General features: G+C 34.8%; 1 protein-coding gene, 1 long non-coding RNA gene and 1 pseudogene across 3 annotated transcripts; 2 read left to right on the forward strand and 1 right to left on the reverse strand.

Moving 5' to 3' along the window:
* The first annotated feature begins 4,563 nt into the window (after positions 1–4,563).
* LOC147547718 (uncharacterized) lies at positions 4,564–6,644 on the forward strand. Its single transcript, XR_015238080.1, has 2 exons — positions 4,564–5,010; positions 6,169–6,644. It is a non-coding gene; the product is annotated as an uncharacterized LOC147547718 (long non-coding RNA).
* A 5,869-nt stretch (positions 6,645–12,513) lies between these two features.
* LOC147547719 (serine/threonine-protein phosphatase PP2A-1 catalytic subunit) lies at positions 12,514–16,826 on the forward strand. Its single transcript, XM_086671535.1, has 6 exons — positions 12,514–13,360; positions 14,548–14,662; positions 15,103–15,211; positions 15,297–15,374; positions 16,188–16,379; positions 16,487–16,826. Exons 1-6 carry the CDS (start codon positions 13,108–13,110, stop codon positions 16,658–16,660), a joined length of 921 nt encoding a protein of 306 aa, XP_086527661.1. The 5' UTR covers positions 12,514–13,107; the 3' UTR covers positions 16,661–16,826.
* Positions 16,827–17,182: 356 nt separating this feature from the next.
* LOC147547720 (putative inactive receptor kinase At1g27190 pseudogene) lies at positions 17,183–19,677 on the reverse strand (annotated as a pseudogene). The gene has a single exon (XR_015238506.1). The product of XR_015238506.1 is annotated as a putative inactive receptor kinase At1g27190 pseudogene (transcript).
* Between the last annotated feature and the right edge of the window lie 5,610 nt (positions 19,678–25,287).

Raw genomic sequence — 25,287 nt, forward strand, 5'->3', positions numbered from 1 at the left:
CCTAATAGTAGATATAATCCTCTCTAATCCTATAAAGGGTTTTAAAATCATAAAAATAATATGGGTTAATTCCGTTTTGGCCCCCGATTTGTGACCAACTGCCCGTTTTGGCCCCCAATTGTGTCCGACAGTTCGTTTTGGCCCCAAGGGCCAAATTTTTTACCAAATTATCCTCGGGGGCCAAAATAGAAATATTTCTGAAAAAAAATAATAAACATACCAAAGCCACATCACCTATCTCTTTCTCCTCCACTTCACCTTATTTCTCCTCCACTTCACCTTATCTCTCCTCCATCACACCACCTCCTCTCCACCTCACCTTTCTTCTCCGGCGGATGGTGACCGGCCGGAATAAAAATTTCGGCCGGTTACCTTCAGCAAAGAAAGAGAAAGAAGAAGAAGAGGAGAGAGAAATGGTTTTTTTTTTTGGTAAAGTTGGCCGGCCGGAATAAAAAATTCCGGCCGGCAAGTTTTCGCCGGAGAAGATGGGTGAGGTGGACAGAGGTGATGTTGTAATTGTTTGATGAGGTGGACAAGGAAAAAATAAATAAATAAATTACAGAAATGCCATGGGGTTAGAATTGGTAGATTGAAAAAAATTTGGGGCCAATTAGAAAATTTTTGGGGCCAAAACGAACTGCCGGACACAATTGGGGGCCAAAACGGCCAGTTGGTCACAAGTCGGGGGCCAAAACGGAATTAACCCAAATAATATAAATAGATATCTAGTCCATTTGGTCTCATCTAGAGAGAAAACACAAATCTCTAGAATAAATATTATTTCATAATTCCTAATCTAACATTTCCATATTTTATAAATGATTTACCTTCGAAATCTATGCATATCTTTTTCCATATTTATCTCCCATATTTCTCTCCAATCATGTTTCTATTCAAAGTAAGGATATCTTCATTATTTTCAGTAACGAAAACTCTTTATTTGATCTCTCTAAAATCGATTCAGTTGACAAACCTCCATTAAACTCAGAAAATCTTCTTCTTCTACATTATATTGCTGCCCAAATTTATCATTTATCAGGTTTAATACTTTCGAAATCTTTATAAACACCATTGTTAATATCTAATATTTCTTCTTATAACTAAAACCCTAATTATTTCGCTCTATTATAAAACGTATCAGATTTATGATACATATCTATAAGATCTGTTTACTAATTCATTAACTTCGAATGTATGATGTTTATTTTCTCTCTCTAAAATTTTCATAACTGTTTAAGATCTTTATGTTTATTCCTTATTCAATGATTCATAACTAAAACCCTAAAATTTTCATAACTGTTTAAGATCTTTATGTTCATTCCTTATTCAATGATTCCTTCAAAGTTAGTATGTTATGTTTGCATCCAGTGATAATATCATATTTTTGTAGATCTATGTTTAATCTTCTGTTGTTTCTGATATTTCGTGAGATCAGATTATCAATCATCAATCGAATGTTTGATGTTTATTTTCTTTCTTTCTCTCAAAATTTCATTTATGTTTTTGATCTTGATGTTTAATCCTTCAACTCGAGTTTGACATTATTGCAATCAATCATCATAGCAGATATCTTTAGATTTATAGTTTAAGCTTAATGATATTCTCTCTTTTTTTCTTCAGATCTGGTTTTCAATCCGTACGGATTTATGAAACATTTGTTCTTTCATACGGTTACTCATAACAGAATATACAGTACATGTACTTTATCGTAAATTACCACAATTTATAATAAATTATGGGAACTTGTAGAACATTACCCGTGCTTTAACACCAAAACCGTACTCACTTCATTAGTAGAAATACTTCGCTTTACTATCAAATCTCGTGTACTTTGCAATAAAATATATATAATTTACGTATATCTTCATGTTCTTACTATTATGTATATAATTTACGTATAAGTGCACATAAATTATGTATTATTTATTTACCATTACGTGTACTTTTCACCCAAAACAATAGCCTTGATAAGTTTACCAAACTACTCAAAACCTTCAAATGTTGTCAAAATTTGACAAACATTATACATAATTTGCGAAATTGTGCATGTAGTTTATAATACAATATATAATTTTCTTCTTTTTAATGCTCATACACTAATACTAGAAAAATAAAATCTTGTAAGAGAAAAAAGTATCTTTCTTTAGGTGACCCTAATGCTTTTTTTTATTAGTGAAGATTAGTAGCCGCAACAGAAGCAGCAATATTCTTATGTAGTATGTGCTTTCGTATCTAAATCTATCGGTTTGTGTGAGCTTAGAATCAACTAATTAACTTTACTTCAAAATTATATTCAATGTAAACTTACACTACTACTAAGTGTTCAGCGTTATTATAATAAGTTATCGTTTACCATCTATATAATAAAACAGAAGGGAAAACGATGACTGGGACAAACACCCTTTTCTGATAAGGGATATTGTCTAGAAACCCTTCTCAAAATTTAAAAATAGTCATTCGTAGAAATAAAGTTACCTATTTAAAAAAAAACAATAATCGTTTCCTTCTTAGAAATAAAATAACTAATTTAAGAAAAAAAGAAACAAAATAAATTTCAAGGGTTAAAAATAGAAATTAAAATCTCTCTGTCAATAAAATAATAACTAATTTAAGAGAAAAGAAACAAAAAAGTAATACAAAAAATAATAACTAATAAAAATCTCTCTATCTCTCAATAAAATATAACAATAAATTTCGTAACATTTGATTGATACAAGGGTCCGTGCCCTAGGACACGGGATATACCCTAGTTATATACTAAAATATATAGTATTCTTTGTTATATTAAATAACCCTAACAACTAAGTAAAGAATAACAATTTTATCAAATAGTAGAAGCACATTTTCGAATCACAACCACCACTTTCACATATTAGAACGTCTGCACTTGTAGAATTACATTCTAGTCTCATTATTATTGAAAAGGAAATCTAAACCCTAAACCCTAAACCCCAAACCATAGTCTTAGTATTTTTAGTGAGTGGTTGGTAATTTTTTGTGTATTGGTGATTTTGGGTACATATTTTGTTGTTTGCTTTTCGCTTTTACTATTTCGAGAACTTATATTAGATCATTATAATGTTAACAATGAAATCATATTCGATCTTGAAAGGCAACGGCTCTGATTCTTTGCCCATATAAAGGACTGATGATGATTATACATTCTTTTCTTTTTTTCGAAAAGTTCTTGTGGGCAGTTCTTAGATGCTAAACTTGACAGATTGATTCTATGTTGGGTCATCTTGAGAGGGACAAATTCTATTCCAGACAAGCTTTTAACATGCTTCAAAGATGACCATCTTTTAAGTAGTTGTTCCGGTAGCCGCCGAGCTTGATTAACAAGTTACTTTTTTTTTTGTTAAAAGATTAACAAGTTACTTATTGTTCAAAGTTCAATATTTTGTTGTCTCTATTCGGGTAGATATCGTATTGATCCCTTTGTAAATTACAATTTTCATAGATATTTCTAGAGACCATATCTTTTTTCTAAAAATCATATCGCATTATAATGGATATGATATGCATCTTGAATATTTACTTCTAGATTATCAATCCAAATCATAAACAAACATATTGTCATTTGACCAAGATATTTGCACCCATATTCTCTATTTACACCCACATTTTCAGCTTGAATAAAGCTCTCCTCATTATGTATCTTTGACTGTTTATTGAGATTTTAACTTTTCTTACTCATCCATTTCCTTATTAATTCCAACCAACTTAGGACTAAAGGAAGTTCTCTTTTTCTTGGAGTCAGATCCTAAATCTGTCTGAATCAACTCGAGTTAGATTTCGAAGTCAAAGTGCCTGCACTTCCTGCCTAATCCTTTGCTTTGAGGAATCATAGATCAGAGAGCGCCTTCTAACTTAGAAACTGTTCTAGAAAGATGTTTGTCGATGTCAAAATTTGACATTCTGGTATCAGACAGAATGATGAGACTGTGATGCTGGATCACGTTTTGTGTGATGAGACTGCCACGTTGAATGTCGCTTTTACTCCTCTCAATCTGGGGGCGAAACCTGCAAGTATTGAACATTCAGTAATTTGAGACTTACTTGTTGTATTGAGAGAAATTGAATTACCAACGTTTGGATCATCAATGTTACTGTATAACATCTAAGGTATGCTACTCTTTGAGTGGTAAACGACCTTTACTTTCTTTCTATAAATCCTGTCTGCCCACGTCACCCGGTCGGGATTCAAGCGGAGACTCACCCTACATTCTCTAAGGATTTTTTTTGTGTTCCAATGTTTTATGTAGAAAAAGAGAAATAAGGTAAGCCCCTTTGGTTTATAGTGAGTGCATGAAAGTAAGCAATCAAAGCACAAGTAGACTAGTCTTATTACTCTTTATGGGCCCACTCTGTGAAAACCTAAAGTAATAGTATGAGAGTGTTAATTTCCTCCATGTCATGTTCAAAAAACTAGCTTGTTAAGTTTTCTTTCTTTTTTTTTCCTATTTTGGTTCCAAGTTCAAACTTCAAGAAAGTAAAAAAGAAACAGAATCACTTCCACCTATAAAGAAAACCCACCACTTCTTACCACACCAAAATACTACTCTTCTCTACTTACCCACACTCTCTCTCTTTCTCTGTTCTCTCTTCACTACTGTTCTTCTGCCATTGATTACAGAAAACCCTCACCAACCCATTGACCCAATTGAGTCAGACATGGTTGTTCTGAACTACTTTTGTTCATCTGTACTTTGGTAACTCAAGGCATGATTGGGGAACATATAGATATAAAGAGAGAGAGACTAACTAAATCAGAAGAGATATGGGCAGAGTTGAGGCTTTTAGAACTTTGTTTGGAGTTATAGTTATTGGGTTATTGATTGTTGGAGTACTCATGATAAGTGAAGAAGAAAAACTAAGTACTGTAAGAAATTCTAAGTGGTTGAAGGTAGTAGGAAAAGATAGACATGATCATGTTCATCCTGCTGGTTTGGATCCCAATTCTATGAGCAAGAGGAAAGTTCCTAATGGGCCTGATCCCATTCATAACAGGTGCATACAAATTTCCATTACCTTCTTCTCTATATATTCTCATGCACATATATATATAAACATGCATACATAACTATATAAGTTATAACATGTGTATTTTCGTGTATATTGACCAACCAATACGATTCGACTCGATCTTTGTTTTTTAGTAGTGAAGTTTGTGAATCCATTATTTCATGACGCTGATCTTTGTTTTCCGTTGTCTGATTTTGACTCATCTGAATCGTCTTACTCAAATGGTCATAAAAGTCAACCCAATTAGATATTTAGAAAGATTGAGATGTCACCTGTCGTATAAAAACAAATATTTTGAAATTTGACTCGTGACAACATATACCTCGAGTCAGATTTCAGGTCTGACTTAGTAAAAATAACAAACAGTACTATTGTAAGTCAAACTCTAGGATCTGGTGTGGCTCGAGTTAGTTCTTCTGCCGTATATAGTTTTGAACTTGCTTTGTTTTGAAATATGGGTCTGAGTTAGGATCTAAATTTAGAACTCTTGAGACATGAAGAAACAAAGATCTAGCTCCATGAGAAACAAAAGTTCCTTGAGACATGAAGCTTTAATTCTCTTATTTTAAGAGAAGTAAAAAAGAGAACCTTAAAGGAAGGAGTGAGACACTTTAGTTACAATAAGAGGTACCATTAGCTGAAATTCTGAACATCTTTATTTACTTTTTCTTATTTATATTTATTCTTAAAAAGAACTCAAATCTCAAACTTCATATAACATTTTATGAGTACATGCAAAACTTTAACATTTTCATTTTAAACATTATCTTTGCCAAATACTTAAATGTGGTTCTTTTTCTTTCTCTTTAATAAGGTAGTGTTTGTGTTTTTTAGCTGAATTTGAATTGCTTGAGTCTGTCTTTTTTTTTTTTAATTATTCAGCGTTTGCCTCAAACCCTTGCCCTCTAAGGTGGAAGATTATACCTCTTACGGTAAATGGGTTTTTAATTTAGATTTATGTCAGATTCAAATAAACCCAAAATAAATTATTCAAGCGATAAATTTGATTAAAAAATATTCTAAAATTTGACTTGAATCAACTTTGATTTCATGTTTATATTTTAGAAAAGAAAACTACCGCCTTACTTCAGAATCCGATACTGGATTTTTTAAAGGTTTGTGTTTCATTTTTCGTTCTCGTAGGAAAGCAGGAAACTCTGGAAGACCTCCTGGTGTAGCTTAAGCCTAGTGAGGAAGGAAGAAGAAGAAGAAGCTTCATGAACAGTACTTGTGCAGAAAATGAACAACTCTATGTTTAATTTTTGAATTAAAGCATATAAATATTTCTCAAGAGTACATTTTTTTTAGTGAGAATTTTGTTTGTTTGTGTTAGTGGAAGGAGTAAAGTAATTAAAGCTAGATTTATTATATCCTCTCAAAGATATTTCACTTACAAGAATCTAGGAGAAGCTAGCTTTGCAGACACTCTACTTTAGTCCTTTAATTTAGAGAGAGAGAGAGAGAGTAGCAAAAAATGTATGGAAATAGACCAAACTATTACTTGATACTATAAAGAAAAAGAAAAGAAGTTGGAAGGAACAAAACCCTAGAAATGTTGTTATGGTGAATGCATGGGAATGTAAACAACAAGCTTTATCAAGTATCCAACTATTGCTTTGTTTTTTGGCTTTGGCTTTTTTCATTTACCAAGTGAGTAGATGAGATTTCATGTCAAAGTAAAATGGTCCATTTGACCACTGTTTCCTTCATTAAAAGCATCATTCAATTACATAAATTTTAGGGTTTTTTGAGCTTACCCCTTCAAAATTAATTGGTAATTGAGTTTACCCCCTTCAGTAATTGGTAATTGAGCTTACCCCCTTGAATTTAGATTTTTTGTCAAAACTACTAAGGATATGTTTGGTATGTGATAATAAAATCAGAAAGTAAATAATATATAAACAAAATCAATCTTTACTAATCATATTCCTGACCAAATCAAACAATAAAATGAGGTAGAATCCCTAATATGAATCATATTGAAGAATAATTGTTCTTGGTAGTGGCAATTATTTCACGGATGCCAAACATAGCCTCTGTGTTTTTCTCACTAATAGTAAGTCTAAGGGGGTAAGCTCAATTACTCATTATTGAGGGGGATAAACTCAATTACCAATTAGTGACGAGGGGGTAAGCCCAAAAAACCCTAAATTTTATTCTAAAGGAAGGGTTTTTGAACTTACCTGCACAAAAATAAGAAATTGAAGATGCCCTTTTAAAGTAGTAACTAGACTTATCTTTTTTGAGGTGGGTAAAATAGATTTCATTAATTGCTAAAGTCGCAAATACAAAGAGAACAGAAGTGGAAGAAAAAGATAAAAATTGCATATGAATTAGTGCATCCTAACTAAACACCAAGTCCGAAAAAGTGGTGGATTTCTTCTGTTCTTGATTTGTACTCCAATAAAAAAGGAGAGTTTTGATCGAAATTTTAAGATATTCTACTGACTTATACTTTTCTTCAAAAATCCGTGTGTTTTTTCTTCCCATAAACTCCAAATAATAACATAAGACACTCCATACCTCAAGAAAACTTTCCAATCAAGTGTACCTCTTTGGGAGAGCATTAGAGTCAACCAGATCCTTAAAACGATATACAAATGTTGTGAGCTTGATGAAAGACGGTGTAAGAGAATTCCATATTTTATATGCGAAGGAGCAAAAAAAAACAAATGGTCCTGAGTTTCTCATGTTGCAAACCTGTTTGGGAAGATGAACCCCCTTCGTCAAAGAGAGATCAAGAGTAAGAAGAGCTTGGAGATACAAAGCCTATAAAACGAAAGAGATCTTCGGAAGAATGACGTTATTCCAAATATTCTTTCTAGGAAACTCTCTCTGGATGTTAACTTTGTTCTTTACGGAGAAGAAATTTAAATGATGGTAATAAAAAGAAGAGACTGAGAACTCACCATTCTTACTTGGGTTCCATGTTCTGGTTCAAGTAATTGTAGTATCTCTAAGAGAGATAATGGAGAGTTTGTAAAGGAGTTACGATGCCGCCACTGCTTCAGTATCAGGATATCTTTTAGAAAGTTTTAGATCTCAATTACGAGAAGAGAAGTTACTTGACATCGCTTCTTCGGCAGATGCATCTTTTGTCCCTGAGAATTTCCAAATACTTTTGAATTCTTCTTCAAGTAGAATTGTTCCACTGTTAATAATAACAACCAAGTGGCCTTCTTTTACTTTTTCGAGATGATTTGGATTTGTATGTCTCCCTAATCATATTAGTCCAAAGTGCATTCGCCTCATTCCTATACCTCCAAATACATTTGGCCAAAAGAGATAAGTTAGTCTCCTTTAATCTTCTTATTCTGAGCCCTCCGTAGTTTAGAAGCTTTGTGATCTTGTACCAAGAAATCCAATGTAACTTTCTTTTTGAATTAGAGTCTCCCCATAAGCCCATAAGAAATCTTTTAAGATATTCTCAATCTTATTTGCAACATTGCTGAGAATTAAGAAGACAGGGAGTAGGTAAAGCGGCCTAACTGAAAGAATGGAGTTTACGAGCACAATTTTATCGCTTTTGGAGAGATATCTTCGCTTCTAATGAGCAAACTTCTTAGCGATTCGTTTAATACGGAGTAATAGGATTCCAAAAGGACAAAGTCTTAGGAGACTGACCCAAAGGCATACCAAGGTAAGAAAAAGGTAAACAGTCAATCGAGAATCCTAATTTCTCAGCTTGGCCCTTCAAGCATGACAAATAAATTACGAATTTTCTTATGTAGCTAAACTACTCCTGTTCAACTGAACTTACCATTTTCTTCTCAGTATTTTCAAATATTTCTTCATCTTCCTATTCTTCTTCACCTTCTCTAAAAAAAGAGTTAATTTCTTTTTGGCCCCTACATTGTGACCAGCTTTTTTTATGGTCCAATTTTTTTTATAAATTCAAATTTGGCTCCCTTCCATTATCATTGTCACTTAACTTTGGTGGTTAACTTTTTTGTTTCCATAATTGCCCTTGTTATAGAAGTATTTTTTTTTTAGTTCAAATTTGACCATCTTTTAATTTGAGTTGATTCCCAAAAATATTTCAACTTATTTAGAAAAAATTAGGGGGGCCAAAATGAAATTTGTTTAAAACATATGAAAAACACTTCTCTCATTTCCATCTCATCCCTTCTCTGTTCCACGTCGTCATCAACCGCCACCTCATCATCTTCTCCGGTGATTCTCGCCACCTCATCAACTTATTTAGAAGAGCGAGTTCAAGTTTTTTTAAAAGTTTGGTTCTCGCCATATAATTATGCCGGTCGACCACCATCATCGGAGAAGATGATGAGGTGGTGGTTGATGATGACGTGGAACAGAAAATGGATGAGATGGAGGTGAGAGAAGTGCTTTTAATATTTTTTAAACAAATTTCATTTTGGCCCCCTAATTTTTTCTAAATAAGTTGAAATCTTTTGTGAATCAACCAAATTAAAAGGGGGCCAAACTTAAATTTACAAAAACACTTTTATGACAAAGGCAATTATGGAACAAAAAATTTAACCACCAAAGTTAACTGACGGTGTTAATAAAAAGGGGTCAAATTTGAATTTATAAAATAAAGGGGCCATAAAGGAAGCTGGTCACAAAGTAGGGGGCCGAAAAAGAATTAACTAAAAAAATGATAAGATTCGGTCCTTCCACAGAGGTGGACCAAGCACGCTTCTGATGCGAATAGAGCATGAGAAATGTTCACCTACACAAGAATAAATATCATGGTGGGTTTGAGAGAGAAAGAGTCTAAGTTGCTTGTGTCATGTTGGACAAAGAGATCCAATTTTTTGTAGCAAGGTCAAATTTAGTGAACTAACCCACTTCTTATGAATTACTTTGTTTTTTAGTCTGCCAATGACTTATATACCACAAATGCAAAAAATTGATTGTACTAATTGATCTCTGGAACATTAAAAGACCAAGTAAGCAATTTTGGGTCCTTATTGGATGATTGATATAAAGAAAAAATAAAACCAACAAGAAGTCGTCCTTGTAGAAAACAAAACTACCACGAGTAAGGATATTAACATTTTCGTAATGGACTATTAGGTATCATAAATTTAGCCCGGACAAATAATAAATGTTGTTGTTCTACATGTTACATCAATTTCAATTAATAAAAAGATTACATCATATAACAAGCCATAAAATAACATAAAGTACTTATAATTGTGTAAAAATTATGACAACAACCCTTAGGATAGTGATCGAACAAAAGAGATCGGATTATATGGTGACAACACTTCTACAAAAAATTATCAATGTCTTTGGAACCAGTCTACTTTAGTTTCTTACTTTCTTAGCTTAAGAATGATCCCCCTATCATTTTGTTTTGGATGACCCTTGGGTACAATGCAATGATCCATATATAGTCTTTTTTGTTGAACTGGTATAGGAGCACTTAATAGAGGTATTGAGACGTCAACTTTATAAGGAATTTGTTGTTTAGTAAGTAAACATATTCTTGCAAATAAGTCCATACAATATTATGTATTAAGGACCTTGTTTAAAAGTTATTTAAATATGATATCCCGTCTTAACTCAAACACTAAATCCTTAAATTGATTTCTCTCCTCTCCGAACCAATTGGAAAACCCGTCTATCTCTTTACAACTATCTCGAGTCGAAGGCGATAGTAGGGTTTTGATTGATTTATTAACAACCGTAGATCTTGAAGCTCCATGGCGTTTGATGGACGAGATTTCGTCACTGCGTGGAAGGATAACAACCAGACACATGACGATTCTTTATACCTCGTGAAATTGCAATCAGGTGGCACATAACTTGGTGACAGAAGCAACAGTCCTAAATTTGGCTGAATAGCTTGTTTAGTCCTTCTCGGTTAATTTTCATGGTTTTATCTTTCTTGTATTGATGCAAACTATGTTCCTTTTATGAGATTTATCTTCCTCTAAAAAAACAACTATCTCGAGTCGATAGTAGTTTTTTTATCGATAATTCCCGTTGTATGATTTGGATGCTGATAAGTTACGTCTCTCTCTCTCTCTCTCTATGTCGTAGAATTTCAACCACTCTCTAATCGGTGAAGATGGAATATTTTGGCCGTTGTGGTTGAAATTTTGGACATATTATGTTGCTGACAAAAAACTAATAATTTTGAACAAAACAAACAAATTTTTAACTTGGTGTAAAATTGATTTTTCTGCCAATATCTCACTATTAGTGAATCTTTTTATAAAATTTGTCGCTTGTGTCAAAATTTTGAGAAAATTCTTAGTTGCAATTTTAAGAGTTCTTTTCCAAAATATTTTAAAATTTCTGAAAACAAGAAGATTTTTCAATCAAATATTCCTGCTAACGCAATTTGTGACAAACTATTTGCAATCTAAATTTAAAAAATGTATATGATTCTTAAGTATTTTGAAGATTATTAATGATAATCCTTCTCGTTAATCAGTTCCTTGTCTAAGTTTCTAATGAATGATTGAATGAAACCCTAATATATAGAAAGGTCATAAAAAGTGAATATGATTTTTAATTATTGGGTTAATTCCGCTTTGGCCCCATAAGTGTCTAGCAGTTCGATGGCCTCGAAGGGCCAAAATAATTTCAACTTTTTTCGGAGACACCCTTGAGCCTTGAGGGACAAAAAGGAATTAATTCTAAATTTTTTTTGAAAACACAAGGCCACCTCACCTCCTCTTATTTCCTTCACCTCATTAGTTCATTACATCTCACATCCTTGTCATGTGCACATCTCATCATCTTCTCCGCTGAAGGACGTCGGGCGACCAATTTTTCTGGCGACCTTCAAACATAAAAAAAAAACTTTTTTTCTTTCTCCTCTTCCTTTCTCTCTCTTCTCTTTCCTCTCAATCTCTTTCTCTCTCTGAGCTCCCCTTCGCCAACAGAAATCTCGGCGAAGGGGACAACTCCGGTCGAAGGGTTTCCGATCGACGAATTTCGGTCTGGAAGCTCTTCGTGAGGACGAAAAGGTTTCCAGATGGGAAACCTTTCATTCACGAAGAGGGTTTCGATCTGGAAACCCTTCGGGCGGAGTCGTCCCCTTCGCCAGGAATTCTACCCGCGAAGGGGAACTTAGAGAGAGAGATTGAGAGGAAAGAGAAGAGAGAGAAAGGAAGAGGAGAAAGAAAAAAATTGTATTTATGTTTGAAGGTCGGAAAATCGGCAGGGCGGCGACCTTCATCAGAGAAGGTGATGAGACGGACATATAACATGGATGTGAGATGTAATTAACTGCTGAGGTGGAGGAAATAAGAGGAGGTGAGGTGGCCTTGTGTTTTCAAAAAAATTATAATAATTAATTCCATTTTGGGCCCCAAGGGTGTTTCTGAAAAAAAAAATTGATTTTTCTTTTTGGCCTTTGAAGGCCAAATCGAACTGTCGGACACTTATGAGGGCCAAAAAGGTGAATTGATCACAAATTGGGGGCTAATACAGAATTAACCCTTAATTATTTTATTGTTTTGATATAATCTGGAACTAAAAATTTGTTTGACTTTTTCACTTTTGCAGATGAAGATCACTTATGTTCTCTCATGGAAACAATAATCGAATTGGATCTCTTTATCTCTCTAAAATTAGAGAAAGAGGAAACCGACGACAACAAGGCAAAGTGAGAATAGAAAGATTAATATGAGTATTTTTGTTGAACTAGAGAGCTAGACAGGAAGCTGATCATAGACTAGGGGGTCATTTGAAAAATAACCCCTTACTGAACTGATTGATGTTCCTATACAATTCATGTCCCAATACACAAAGTCGGTTCCCTATAACACAACACGAACCCTAGAGAAGAGAGAGGAACCCTGTCCGAAGTCCAAATACCCAAAAATGGAAAATATGATTATTCTCTGCTACGATTAATAAGCGAAAGAATTGGAACCGAACCAAAATCCAACCTATTCTTCTTTTCTCTCTCGATCTCAATTCAGATAGATAGATATCCCTAACTAATTAGCTGCGATCGATCTCCTCCGACGAACCCTAATTTCCAATTTGATTCAAACCGGAGAAAAAAATTCTAGATTTTCAGCTGATTTTCGATTCAGATAGCAGTTTCTTTTCCCCTTTTTTGTCAATTTGAGGTTCAGACAAGAGAATTAAACGATGCCTTCAATGGCGGATCTGGACCGACAGATCGAGCATCTGATGGAATGTAAGCCTCTTTCTGAAGCAGATGTGAAGGTTTTGTGTGAGCAGGCGAGAGCTGTTCTTGTTGAGGAATGGAACGTTCAACCGGTGAAATGTCCGGTCACTGTCTGTGGAGATATTCATGGACAATTTTATGATCTTATTGAGTTGTTTCGAATCGGTGGAAATGCTCCTGATACTAATTATCTTTTTATGGGTGATTACGTAGGTCAGTTTCATTTTATTTAATTCCCCCAATTCTCTAATATCAGATCATTTTTATCTTTGAAATGATTTTAGGGTTAGATTTTGTTTTCTAATATGTTTGACCATGATCTTATTTGTTTGTAAAGGTTGAAACTTTAGAGATTGTTCATGAATCATGTGGTTCCTCTTACAATTAGGAGGAATAGAAGAAACAAAATACTACTAAAATATGTGTTGATTAGGTTCTTTATTTGCCCTTTTGATTATGTCTTGATCGCCAATTGAAATTTTTATTAGAATTTTATGTGGATCCAGGCATCAGATTTGTATATAATGATCATATATTGTTTGAATGAATCTCGTGTTTGCCTTTATGAGACCCTTTCTTATTTGTCGATGTTTATTCCGAAAGGGGGAAAGAATTCCTGAAAAAACAAAAGAAGGGAAAGCTTTCGAGTTTCGATATCTGGGCTTTTGATATTTCACAACTCACCGCAGTTAGAAAATCGATGTGGTTATGTTAGTAGATTTTGCCCCAATGGAGTTAACAGTTTCGGCACGATATAATTTTGCCAAGGAGGTCTGACTATTATAGCTGCTGTTTCATTAGATTGTTGGTGTGGCAAACTGAATAAAGTCATGTTTGTTCTTTCACCTCAGACTGATTCCTAAGCCCTAAATTGAGTCTATTCAATGTTACTTGGTGTTCGGATCGCTTCGATACGCGGTATCAGTACGTGATACGCTACCTTATGAGCATTGGGTACACTAGGGATATACTTCTTCTGTCCGTTATTTTGTAGTCCAGTGCGTTTTGGATTATGTCTTTATGATCCATATGGAATACACCTACACTAAGCCACTTAGTTTTTGTTAAACTTAAAGTATTAATTAGTTAAACAGACAAGCTATTAGTTAAAAACTCAATAAGCTTAGCTTCTAAATTTTTAGAATGAAATTGAGTTAATTAAGGTTGGATATTCCGGTACGCTAAATTTGGGTACCGGATCACGAACCCACCCGCAAAGAGTACATGAAATCTGATATGTGGTACGCAAGGAGGGAATAGGGATAGTGATTATCTGGTAACTCTGATGTATTTAATCTACCTGCATGATTCCTTTGCTAAGTGATGTATCTTTTAAGAAAAGATTCTCATTATTGTTCTAGCATTTTCTCTAACGCGGTTCTTGATGTTCATTTATGCAGATCGTGGGTACTATTCGGTGGAGACTGTCACACTTTTAGTGGCTTTAAAAGTCCGTTATAGAGATAGAATTACAATTCTGAGGGGAAATCATGAAAGCCGTCAAATAACTCAAGTGTAACACCTTTGTTCCTGTCGATAATTCGTTCATTTACTTTATGTTTGAAAATATTTTTTTCACACAATATGGATTTATTGGGTGACAAGTAATGGGATTGCATTAATTTTTTGAAAAGCAAGTTTTTTTTTGGGTGACAAGTGAAATGAATGAAATTATGTATGCCCTACATGGCATACAGATCAATGAGATCGTGTTGTAGGAAATATCCTTTAGTTACCGGGTTCTATTTCTTAACTATTTGATATATAATCTAGCATGACAAAATTTCCCTTGATAATTATTCGTTTTCTCTCCAAAAAAAAATTAATTGTTTTCTTAGTTCATTACTTATCCAAAATTCTAATGTTGGCCCGTACATATGTGGGATCTCACATGCTAGAGATGATTTTACTCATGAAGTTTCTTCTTTAACTGATAAATTTAAATTTGGTTTCAGGTATGGGTTTTATGATGAATGCTTAAGAAAATATGGAAATGCAAATGTCTGGAAGTATTTTACTGACCTTTTTGATTATTTACCACTTACAGCTCTTATCGAGAGTCAGGTTTGGCTTCTGGAGTGGCACACTATTGGCTTACATTTATCTAGCTTAATGTTACTTCTCACTCACAACTGTTTATTACTTTTAGGTGTTTTGTTTGCATGGTGGGCTCTCCCCCTCCTTGGATACATTGGATAATATCCGATCTCTGGACCGTATACAGGAGGTATGCAGTATACGCATCATTTACTGATTGATTACAGTTATTTTCATGCCGTTGCTTCTGTGTTTGGACCTGTATGTTTTGAGAGAAGCAGTTTTCCCCGTCCTAGATTCCTATGGTTCTTTCTGGATGCAGGCTTGTTTATTTATACCACTCAGTTGCTCGCTTTCTAACAGATTAACGTGGCTCGACATTCAAATAGCATCTTCTTTATCTACATACCTTCATCTCCATAGGAGTCTTCCAAACTTTAATAGCATTATGACCCCATCATCTAACTGAAAGTGAAAAGGGGTGTCCATGTTTCTTTGATCTCGGGAAAAACTCTAAACTTAGCTATTCTACCTGCCTAATATTGTAGTAGAGTAATGAAGGTTGGACTTTTTAAGGCATTAGATATACTCTGTTGAAGGAAAACTCCGACCGGAGCTGGTATAAGTTGTATTGTCTGGACTCTGGAAGTTTCTAAATAGCTGGTACCTCCCTCCAAATCTCAAACACTGCTTCTCACAATATTTTCTGGATATGTTGCAACTTTTAGTTAGTTCCTGCTTCCGAGTTACAGAGTCCCTTGCTGCTTTCATTTCCCATGACCCCCTTCCACAAATGGGAATTTTTTCTTGTTGAAGAGTCTAATATGTTGACTATGCGTAGTGTATCAAAATTCCCCTAGTTCCATTATTTATGCGTCGGTTGCATCGTCGTGGGGATAACGTTTGGGGTTCTGCTGTCTGGTTTTAGATATTTAAGCAATAAGAGATTGTCTATGCTTAGTATCATGCTTCAGCTGACGATGTTGTATATTGTGCAAAATAGGTTCCTCATGAAGGACCAATGTGTGACCTTCTATGGTCGGATCCTGATGACCGATGTGGTTGGGGAATATCTCCTCGTGGAGCTGGCTACACATTTGGGCAGGATATCGCAGCTCAGTTCAACCACACAAATGGGCTAACCCTCGTCGCAAGAGCCCATCAGCTTGTTATGGATGGTTACAACTGGTGTCAGGCGAGTGAATTCCAAACCCCACCATTTATTCCGTCTCTATCAACTTGGGATCTAAATTTGTAGAAGTGGTTTATTAAATATTTTTGTTAAAAAATATTTGTTTGCAGGAGAAGAACGTGGTGACGGTATTCAGTGCACCAAACTACTGTTATCGTTGTGGAAATATGGCGGCCATACTTGAGATTGGAGAGAAGATGGATCAAAATTTCCTTCAGTTCGACCCTGCTCCTCGGCAGGTTGAACCGGACACTACCCGTAAGACTCCAGATTATTTCTTGTAATTATCTCCTTAACAGCTCTGCAAACTGTTGTCATCACTCTGTAGATGTGTCCCTGGAAGTGAGGAATTTTGGTGTTAAGTGGAGAGAGAGAGAGAGACCAGAATTGTTTTTGTTTGAAAATGAGTTGGTTGTACTGCTGAGTTCATTAATGGATCCTGCTTTAGCATTTGTCTTTGTATTTTCTAAGCAATAGATACTTATGTCATGTTTTATGGTTTATCTTTGCCTCTGTTACTTACATAGAACAACTAGAGTTTATTACTCTCCTCTTTGATGTTAGAGTTTCCCTTTTCTTGGGAGAGACGAAGTTCTTTTACAAACAAGTTTGGGTTTGTATTCGAGCTTCTAAGGAAGAAAAAAAGAAAAAAAAAGAAAAACGACCCCATATCCCTTTAGATGCTTAGAGCATTTATGGGTTTTTCACTCGAGATACCTGAACGGGGTATTAGTTCTTGATCCTGTTCTCCAAAACAGTTTTCGTGGATATAGTCTATATTAGAGATGGAGAAAACCAATCAATAGTAAACGATAAACTACTCGAGATCAGAGTACTCATTCAAGTAAAAATAGAGCTTAGTTTTACATAACAATTCAACAAGACAAATGAATCTCCTAAGTGAACAGAAACGCCTTGAAACCTAAGTTCATGGCATCATCTTCAAACTGGACTTCTAAAGCTTCTTACAGATACAACAATATTACAAACATCAAAGACATTGAGGTAGTTTTCTATCGAAGTGGCATTGTTTAATAGGAATATGAAAATAAAACGAAATCGATGCCACTAACTTCGATTTAGATGGAAGAGATGAAGTATGCCGATTGAACTCCAAAGTCTTTACGCGCTCGTTTGAAATTTCTCTCTCTCTACTCTGGGTTATTACCATGCTGTTTGCCGAGAATCAGTGGAAACTCATCAAACTGTTCAGAGAAATCATGGATCTCGCTAACGATTCTTAATGACTGATAAACCTGATACATTGATGGTCTATCCTTAGGTCTAGAAGCCACACAAGTACAAGCAACCCTTAAAAACTTGAGGATTTCTTCATCGTACCCTTTTCCCCATATGGATTTATCGATGGCATCTTTGATACGGTTAAAGCTGGAGAGCTTGCTAACCCAATCTACTAGGTTACCTTTGAATCCTTCTTCGGCATTACTCACTTGTAGAGGCTTTTGTCCAGTTACCAATTCTAGAAGTACTACGCCAAAAGCGAATACGTCTCCTTTCAGAGAAGCAACCATGGTGCTAGAATACTCTGGTGCCACATAACCAAATTCACCGAAATCTCCATGGTTAAAAGTGCTGTCACGAGAATCAGGAGAGCTTAATATCTTAGAATATCCGAAATCCGTAATCCTAGCATCAAGATCTTCATCGAGGAGAATCGCATTACAACTTATGTTTTGATGAAGAAATGGCTCTGAACATCCATGGTGAAGCCAAGCAAGGCCTCTAGAAGCACCAATACCAATCTTAAGCCTCGTCAACCAATCCAATCGATCACGTTGACTATCTAGATTACTACTTCCATGCAATTTCGATAATAAAGTTCCATAACTCATATGCTTATAAACTAAAATCTTCTCATTTTCCACAACACAAAACCCTAAAAGTGGAACCAAATTCGGGTGTCTAAGTTGACCTAATTTGTTCATCTCCGATCGAAATTGTTTCTCGTTAAGCTTACAATTGTTAAGTCGCTTGAGAGCAAGCGATGATCCGTCAGATAAAACAGCCTTATACGATGTCCCGGTTCTAGTCGAAATAATAGTATTTTCAGGATCGAAATTGTTAGTAGCTTCCATTAAATGAACTAACTTGATTTTCACAATGGGTTTCTGAAACAAAGAAACTTGATCAAGTTTATGAGCCCTAAATTTGTCTGCTAAACTAGTATCAACATCTTTACTAGTAGTTCCAGTAGTAGTAGTAGTCCCTCTTTTCGACGAAGACCTAATGAAGAACCACCAAATTCCAAACCCTAACATCAAAGAAACAGCAGCACCAAAAACAGCAGCAGAAATTACAACAATGAGATTCCTTTTTTTCATTCCATCACAATTAGATCCAAGTGGTTGACCACAAAGTCCATCATTTCCATCAAAATCAGTTGAATCAAAATCAGAAAAATAAGATGGGATCTGACCTGATAAATCATTATTAGCAACTGATAATTTCTTCAAACGACCTAAATTTGATAACTGATAAGGAATTGAACCAGATAATCGATTATCTTTCAAAATCAAAGTATTAAGATACTTACAATTAACAATTTCAAGTGGGATTTCACCAGTTAGGTCATTTCTTGATAGATCTAAGTGAGTTAAATAAGGTAACCAATCACAGATTTGAGAAGGGATATTACCAGAAAGTGCATTATCTGAAAGTTGAAGCATTTGAAGACTTGAACAATACTTAAGTGATTCAGGAATTTGACCTAGAAGTTCCATTGATGGAAGTTGTAAACCTATTAAACGATTTTCCCTTTCATTCCAACATGAAACACCAACAAATTTACAGATATAACCAATGGAGATATTTGAAAATACCCATGAACTTAGTTTTGATTGTGGATCAGTAATTGATGATTTTATACCTTCAAGACATTTTGAATCATCTTCTTGAGCTTTGATTGAGACAAGAAATGAAATAGCTATGAATATGAAGAAGAGGCTAAATGTGGTTTTTATCTCTCTTGATCTGTTCATGGCGGAAGTGAGAGAAAGGAAGAGACTTTGAGACTGTTTTGGACTTTAGTAGGTATTTTGAAGTTAGGGTTTTTTAGTATCTGCTCCTCTACACTGAGAAGCCATTGACTTCAAGCAGGTTTAGAGTGGACAGAGAGATGAGAGCATAATGGGTTGTTCTTAGAGAGAGAAAGAGTTTTCTAGAGAGAGAGAGAGAGAGAGGTTATCTGGAGTAATGCTTGGAGAGTTGGAGTGAATGTGAGTGAAATTAGTTGAAACTAGAGAAGAAGGTGGTGGGTAGATGTGGTGTTTATAATATATAAATATAAATAATATAATTATAATATAAATAGAGAGTGATGCTTGGAAAGAAGAAAATTAGACAGATTATGAACGGAAATCATATGTAGTTTGCTATGATTCAGAAGAGAGTGAATCACAGCAAGCAACATAAATTTTTTGTTTAGACTGTATCGGTTTTGTTCATTTTGTTGCTACTTATATCATCGACAAACTCCCTACAAATTTCTCAACAAAAAAAATCCCTCCAAAGTTGTTAGATAACAAATCTCTTTGTGGAGTCATGTTTGAGCAAATCTCTTTGCTTACTCTTAGTTATTGAACGTATATAGTTCAACATGTGTATCTCTTATTTTGAAACTACAAGATCTGATAATAAACTGAATCGCAAATCAATTTTGGTGTTTTTTTTAGATATAGTCATACTCGTAAAGGCTACATGTGTCTTGACATTGCTAATAGAATGTTATAAATTTTCAGACAAGTAACTCCTGAGGAAATCATATTCCTTTTTTGAGATTCCTCAAACCATTAGTTAGAAACTCAATGTGTTCACACAGTTGTTTACGAATTCCTACAAATCAAGGTTCGTTTCGACAATGATGGAAGAGAGAAAAGAAGAAGAAAAGTGGAATAGAAGATAATGGTAACCCTCTTGGTCTAACTGAAAGGGTTAGGCAAGAGGGGCCAACCACTATGTCTTTGTAAAATGGGGTCTTTAATTATAACTTTGTAAGAATGATTGATATTTACTAGAAGCCCACATATGTAATTCCAGTGCTCTCCAAATTTCACATTTTGCTCTGCCTGTATCAAATGGTCTTGGTGGTTCGATAAAGTAGTCCATGAGGATTTGTTGGATCTTTTTGTCAGCACATTAAATACAACGCGACCGGTCAAAAAGTTATTTGGATTGACACGTGAGTTTGTATACTTGGAGGTAGACAGCTATCGTCCCAAATACTTACATTTCAACAAATACTTAGGTGTTGTTTGTTTTTCTACTTTTTCAGATCTGAAATCTGAATTGGAGTTCAAATTTAAGGAAATCTGAAAATTTAAGGAAATCTGAATTAGAGTCCAATTCAGATTTCAGATGTTTGTTTTCAAATTTAAGGAAATCTGAAAATTAAACTGAATTTGGCTGAGGTCTGAAATGGCTGAAAAAAAGTCCACATTTTTCAGACTTGAAAACAAGTCTGAAAACTAAGTTCAATTGCTGAAATTTGATAAATGACGTATATGCCCCTGTATTTTAGATTTTTTTTGTTGAAATCTTTGTATTTTAGAAATTAATGTCCCAACAGTAAACACCACCATCGCCGACAAAACCGTCACCACCACCACCGGCAAAACCGTCACCACCACCACCGGCAAAACCGTCACCACCACCGTCGGCAAAACCACCACAACCCACACCACGATGGTACACTGCGGCTATCACCACCACAACACACATAACAAACATCATAAGAGATCTGTGATTCGGCGAGGTTAAATTTACAAACCTTTGACAGATGAAAATAGTTACGACAAGAAGAAATGGATCCTGCCTCTTCTATGAGAGAAATGGATTCTGCCTCTTCTATGAGACAACAAGAAGAAATGAAGCTCCTTTAAATACCCCATCTCAGATTCTCAGATCTACCCCATTTCATATTTCCACAAATACAAGCAAAGTTATGATTTAACAGCTAATAAACGTGAATATTCCATTGTCGAGAGGGAGATCTGTCGAAAGCTTTCGAGAGAGAGAGAGCTTGGAAGAGATATTTCCAGCGACAGGTTCCATTGATAGAGAGAGAGAGAGGAGGCTGATACCACTTTTTGAGAGGAAAAAGATAGGGGAAAGATAAAAGGTTAGGGTTTCTAACATTTTATTTTAGACCAGGGTAGGGTCTGTTTGGTGAAATATATGAATGAGGGGTATTACAGTCAAAATAGTAATTCAGATTTAATCATTCAGATTTAAAAAACAAACACCTCACTTTTAGATTAAGTCAGATTTTTCAGATTCAGCTAATTCAGTTCAGACATTTCAGATTCAGCTAATTCAGATTCAGATGTTTACAAAAAAACAAACACAACCTTACTTAGAAATTATTGTTCCGGTTCGGGATCCAGTTCATACCAATTTGGTTTTGATTACTGAAATTTTATAGGCCCACCCATTTTTATTAAAAGGCCTCCATGACTTCATTGACTTTTTTTTCCCCTTCATTGACTTGATAAAAAATCATTGGTCTTGTTTCCTTATAGAGCCCTCCATGCAATGATTTAAAAAAGCCCCCATTTAAGGGTGTATATCACCCATATTGTAGCAATATGCATTTTTTTTTTCTGATAAGAAAGCAATATGCATACTTCAACCCTAAATCTCTCCAAAACTCAAATCTTTAAATATTTTTCTTCTTCCACTTTGGTGATAACCAAACTTTCAAAAAACTAAACCTAGGATTTGAGGAAGATGAAAGAGCAAGAGGATAAGATGAAAAAAGGTAGAGAGAACGAGCGAAAAACCGAAAGAGAATGAGGGAGAGATGGAGATGAAAATGACGGTAGTGACAGAGGTGATAGATTTTACAGAGAGAGAAGATAAACAAAAGAAAAAGATGAAACAGAGATACTGGCCCAATTTTCGGTGGACTCAGGCCAAATTATGCAATATTTACGGATCGAGCCCACTGTGAAATGTTACATAATTCGACTTGAGCCGCCGAAAATTGGTCCAACAACTACTGGTGCTACTGGTCCAATTTTCGATTGACTCAAGCCGAATTATGCAACATTTACAGCTCGGGCCCACTGTATTTGCCACCAGTAGATTTTACGGTCTGGTGCGACCGGAAAGCTCACTTGAGGGTTTTCTTCCTCTCTTGATTTTCATCCGCTTCCAGACGAAATGCTTCCAAAAAAGGTCTGCAAATCTTCTTCCTTGTGTTGCTAACCAGTAGATTCAAATGATGTAGTTTCAAAAAATCGAAAAAAAACGAAACCTAAAGTTATGAAGAAGATGAAGAGATGAAGATGAAAAGAGGGAGAAAGAAAGAGAGAACGAGAGATAAACCGATAGAGAAACCGAGAAAGAATGAGGAAGAGATGAAAATGACGGTAGTGATAGAGGTGATAGATTTTACAATGAGAGAAGATAAACTGAAGATGAAACAAAGGTTATGAAGAAGATGAAAGATGGGTGGGGATTTTGATCAGTCAAGGGACTTTTTCTTGGTTTGAATAATCCTGACCTCACGGCATTAACTTAATCGTTAAGTCAAACTAAATTAAGGAGAGTGCCTTTTTCTAGGGAGACTCTTCTAATCAAAATGGGAGATTTGGGAACGCTTTTAAAGGAGGGACGCTTTTAAAGGAGGGGCTCTTCTAACAAAATTGGGGTCCCCATAAAATCTCCCTTTGATTATTAATAATGATGAAGGTCCAAATGACTTTAGGCCCAATCCATGACCTAAAGAAATATTGGGTTGACATTCTACATAAGTTTCCTTTTTTTTTTTTTATGAAAAACCATCACTAATTTTTTTTATTGTCTTCAACTTATTAAGTATTTTCTAAATTTGCAAATGATGGTAAGAGATTGCAACCGAGTTTCAAATGATGGTAAGAGATTACAACAAAGTTAGCCATGGTTTGTAAGAGGGATGCAACTACGTGCAAGAGGATTGCAAAAAAATTTAACTTTTTACTTTAAATATATACAAATGTTTGGATTTATAACCGAATAAAATATAAATGTTGGATTTATAACCAAATAAAATATAATTTGTCTTTTTAACTTAAATTTTTTAAAATGAAGTCTTTGGCCAATTTCCTGTAACCTTAAAGGCACCCTAATAGTTAGCCTAAAATATTGGCTATTTCAACCCTTGGATCCGTAATTAGTATTTTCTTTTCTTCTTTTAGGGGAAGGTAACAATTGACTTGGTCGTAGCTAATTGACCAAGTCCATTGTGATTTGTGTGGGGACGATAAAATACTACGTACGCCCTTGAAAGTTCCTTTTTTTTTTGAGTTGAGCCCATGTGGGAACTTGTGGTTTATTATTGGACAATGATTGGTGAAACTCTATAGGCACCACAAGTTAGCTATAGACACTCCCGAGCGTTTATTGCAGTTTCAAATGGCACTCTTTTTTCCAAACAATTCATCCAGACTCAGGATAACTCACTCGACTTACATAAACGTTACCATATAATACATGTAACAAAAAAAGAAATACTTGGGTTTGATTGTTTTCCAAAAATTTGATAAATAATGTGTAATTTATTTGTTAGTTGGAGTATTTCCATGTATTTACTTCTTTAACCAATTAAGACCTTCAAATAAATGTTCTTCTCAAATTTAGATTTATTTTGAAGCTTGAAACATATGCATTGTATATAAAAGACTTGTTTTAAGATCTTCGAAAAAAATATGCAAAACAACAAAAATTGCATATACGATCCTTTCAGATTTCATATTCATATTTACAGAATAACAAATGATACCTTTGCTTATTGCACGAGAACTTCTGCTAGTGTATTCACATAAACTACTCTCTCTACACACCACCATTTTAAAACTCCCGACCTTATAATTTGCATCTAATTATTTATATTTTTGTTCTTTTTGACTGATAATCAGTTAGGTCACCGCGTAAATGTGAGAAACAAAGTGCTAGCTTTGGCAAAATATATTCGTATCACTCGATAAACACATAGAGAAATAGTACCGAAGACAATCCCTATAACTCTTCTATGCACATAAATCAAAGATGGATAGTATACAAGAGAGACACATACACACAACAAGATTGTACGAGTACAATAGACAATCGTACATCAATTGACTTCGATACTCTACAAGGAAGGATGAAATATACTAATAACTATTAGACAACTGTCCTTGTAGACACTCATACACTCTAAAAAGTCATACTCGTCAACCCTACCGTTAAGAATAAAGTTTGAAAAAAATCATAGATTTTGTTATAGGATGGCACGAATCAACATTCTGGGTTGCTAGTGATACTGTCCGCTTTTTCACACTTAGACCTCACGATTTAAGATGACTCACTAGGGAAAAGTGTTTAACCTCTTAAAAGGAGCATCACACTCTATCTCACCAGCGATGTGTGATTGCCTGCGACACACCCTCCCAAGACCACATCACAGTATAGTAAATCGTGTTGATAACGTGTTACAGGATGGTGTGAACCAGTCTTCTGGACTAGTGATGCCACTTGCAAACTTGGGTCTCGCGTTTTAAAAGGTCTCACTAGGGAAGGGTGTTTAACCTCTTAAGAAGAACACCACAATCCGTGTTACTAGGGATTAACCTCTTAAGATGAACACAACATTCTGTCTCACCATCGATCTGAAATTGCTTTACAACTTATTCAAATGTGGAATTGAAATCTAAGAATATTTGGAGTAAATGTGCACCAACTTTGCCAACAGATGACGGCCAAATTGATGAAATCATGTCCTATAGACCTATACAATGTCCAAATCAAACTTATGTATACGTGAGTGTCACCCTGGTATTTCTCCTATAATAAACTATTTTCCACCAAATTTAATATAACCGTTGATTTTAATATAATCATCATCTCTGTCCAATCATCTACCCAAATCGTA

The sequence above is a fragment of the Eschscholzia californica genome, unplaced genomic scaffold (assembly GCF_041429995.1).
Source record: "Eschscholzia californica isolate CP2 unplaced genomic scaffold, dmEscCali1.0.p SCAF_3, whole genome shotgun sequence".
In the NCBI taxonomy this organism is placed as follows: Eukaryota; Viridiplantae; Streptophyta; class Magnoliopsida; order Ranunculales; family Papaveraceae; genus Eschscholzia; species Eschscholzia californica.

Coding starts and splice junctions, on each gene's coding strand:
- LOC147547719 (XM_086671535.1), top strand. CDS start 13,108: ATGCCTTCAATGGCGGATCTGGACCGACAGATCGAGCATCTGATGGAA. Junction 14,663..15,102: donor AGCCGTCAAATAACTCAAGT/GTAACACCTTTG, acceptor ATTTGGTTTCAG/GTATGGGTTTTATGATGAAT. Junction 15,212..15,296: donor CAGCTCTTATCGAGAGTCAG/GTTTGGCTTCTG, acceptor TATTACTTTTAG/GTGTTTTGTTTGCATGGTGG.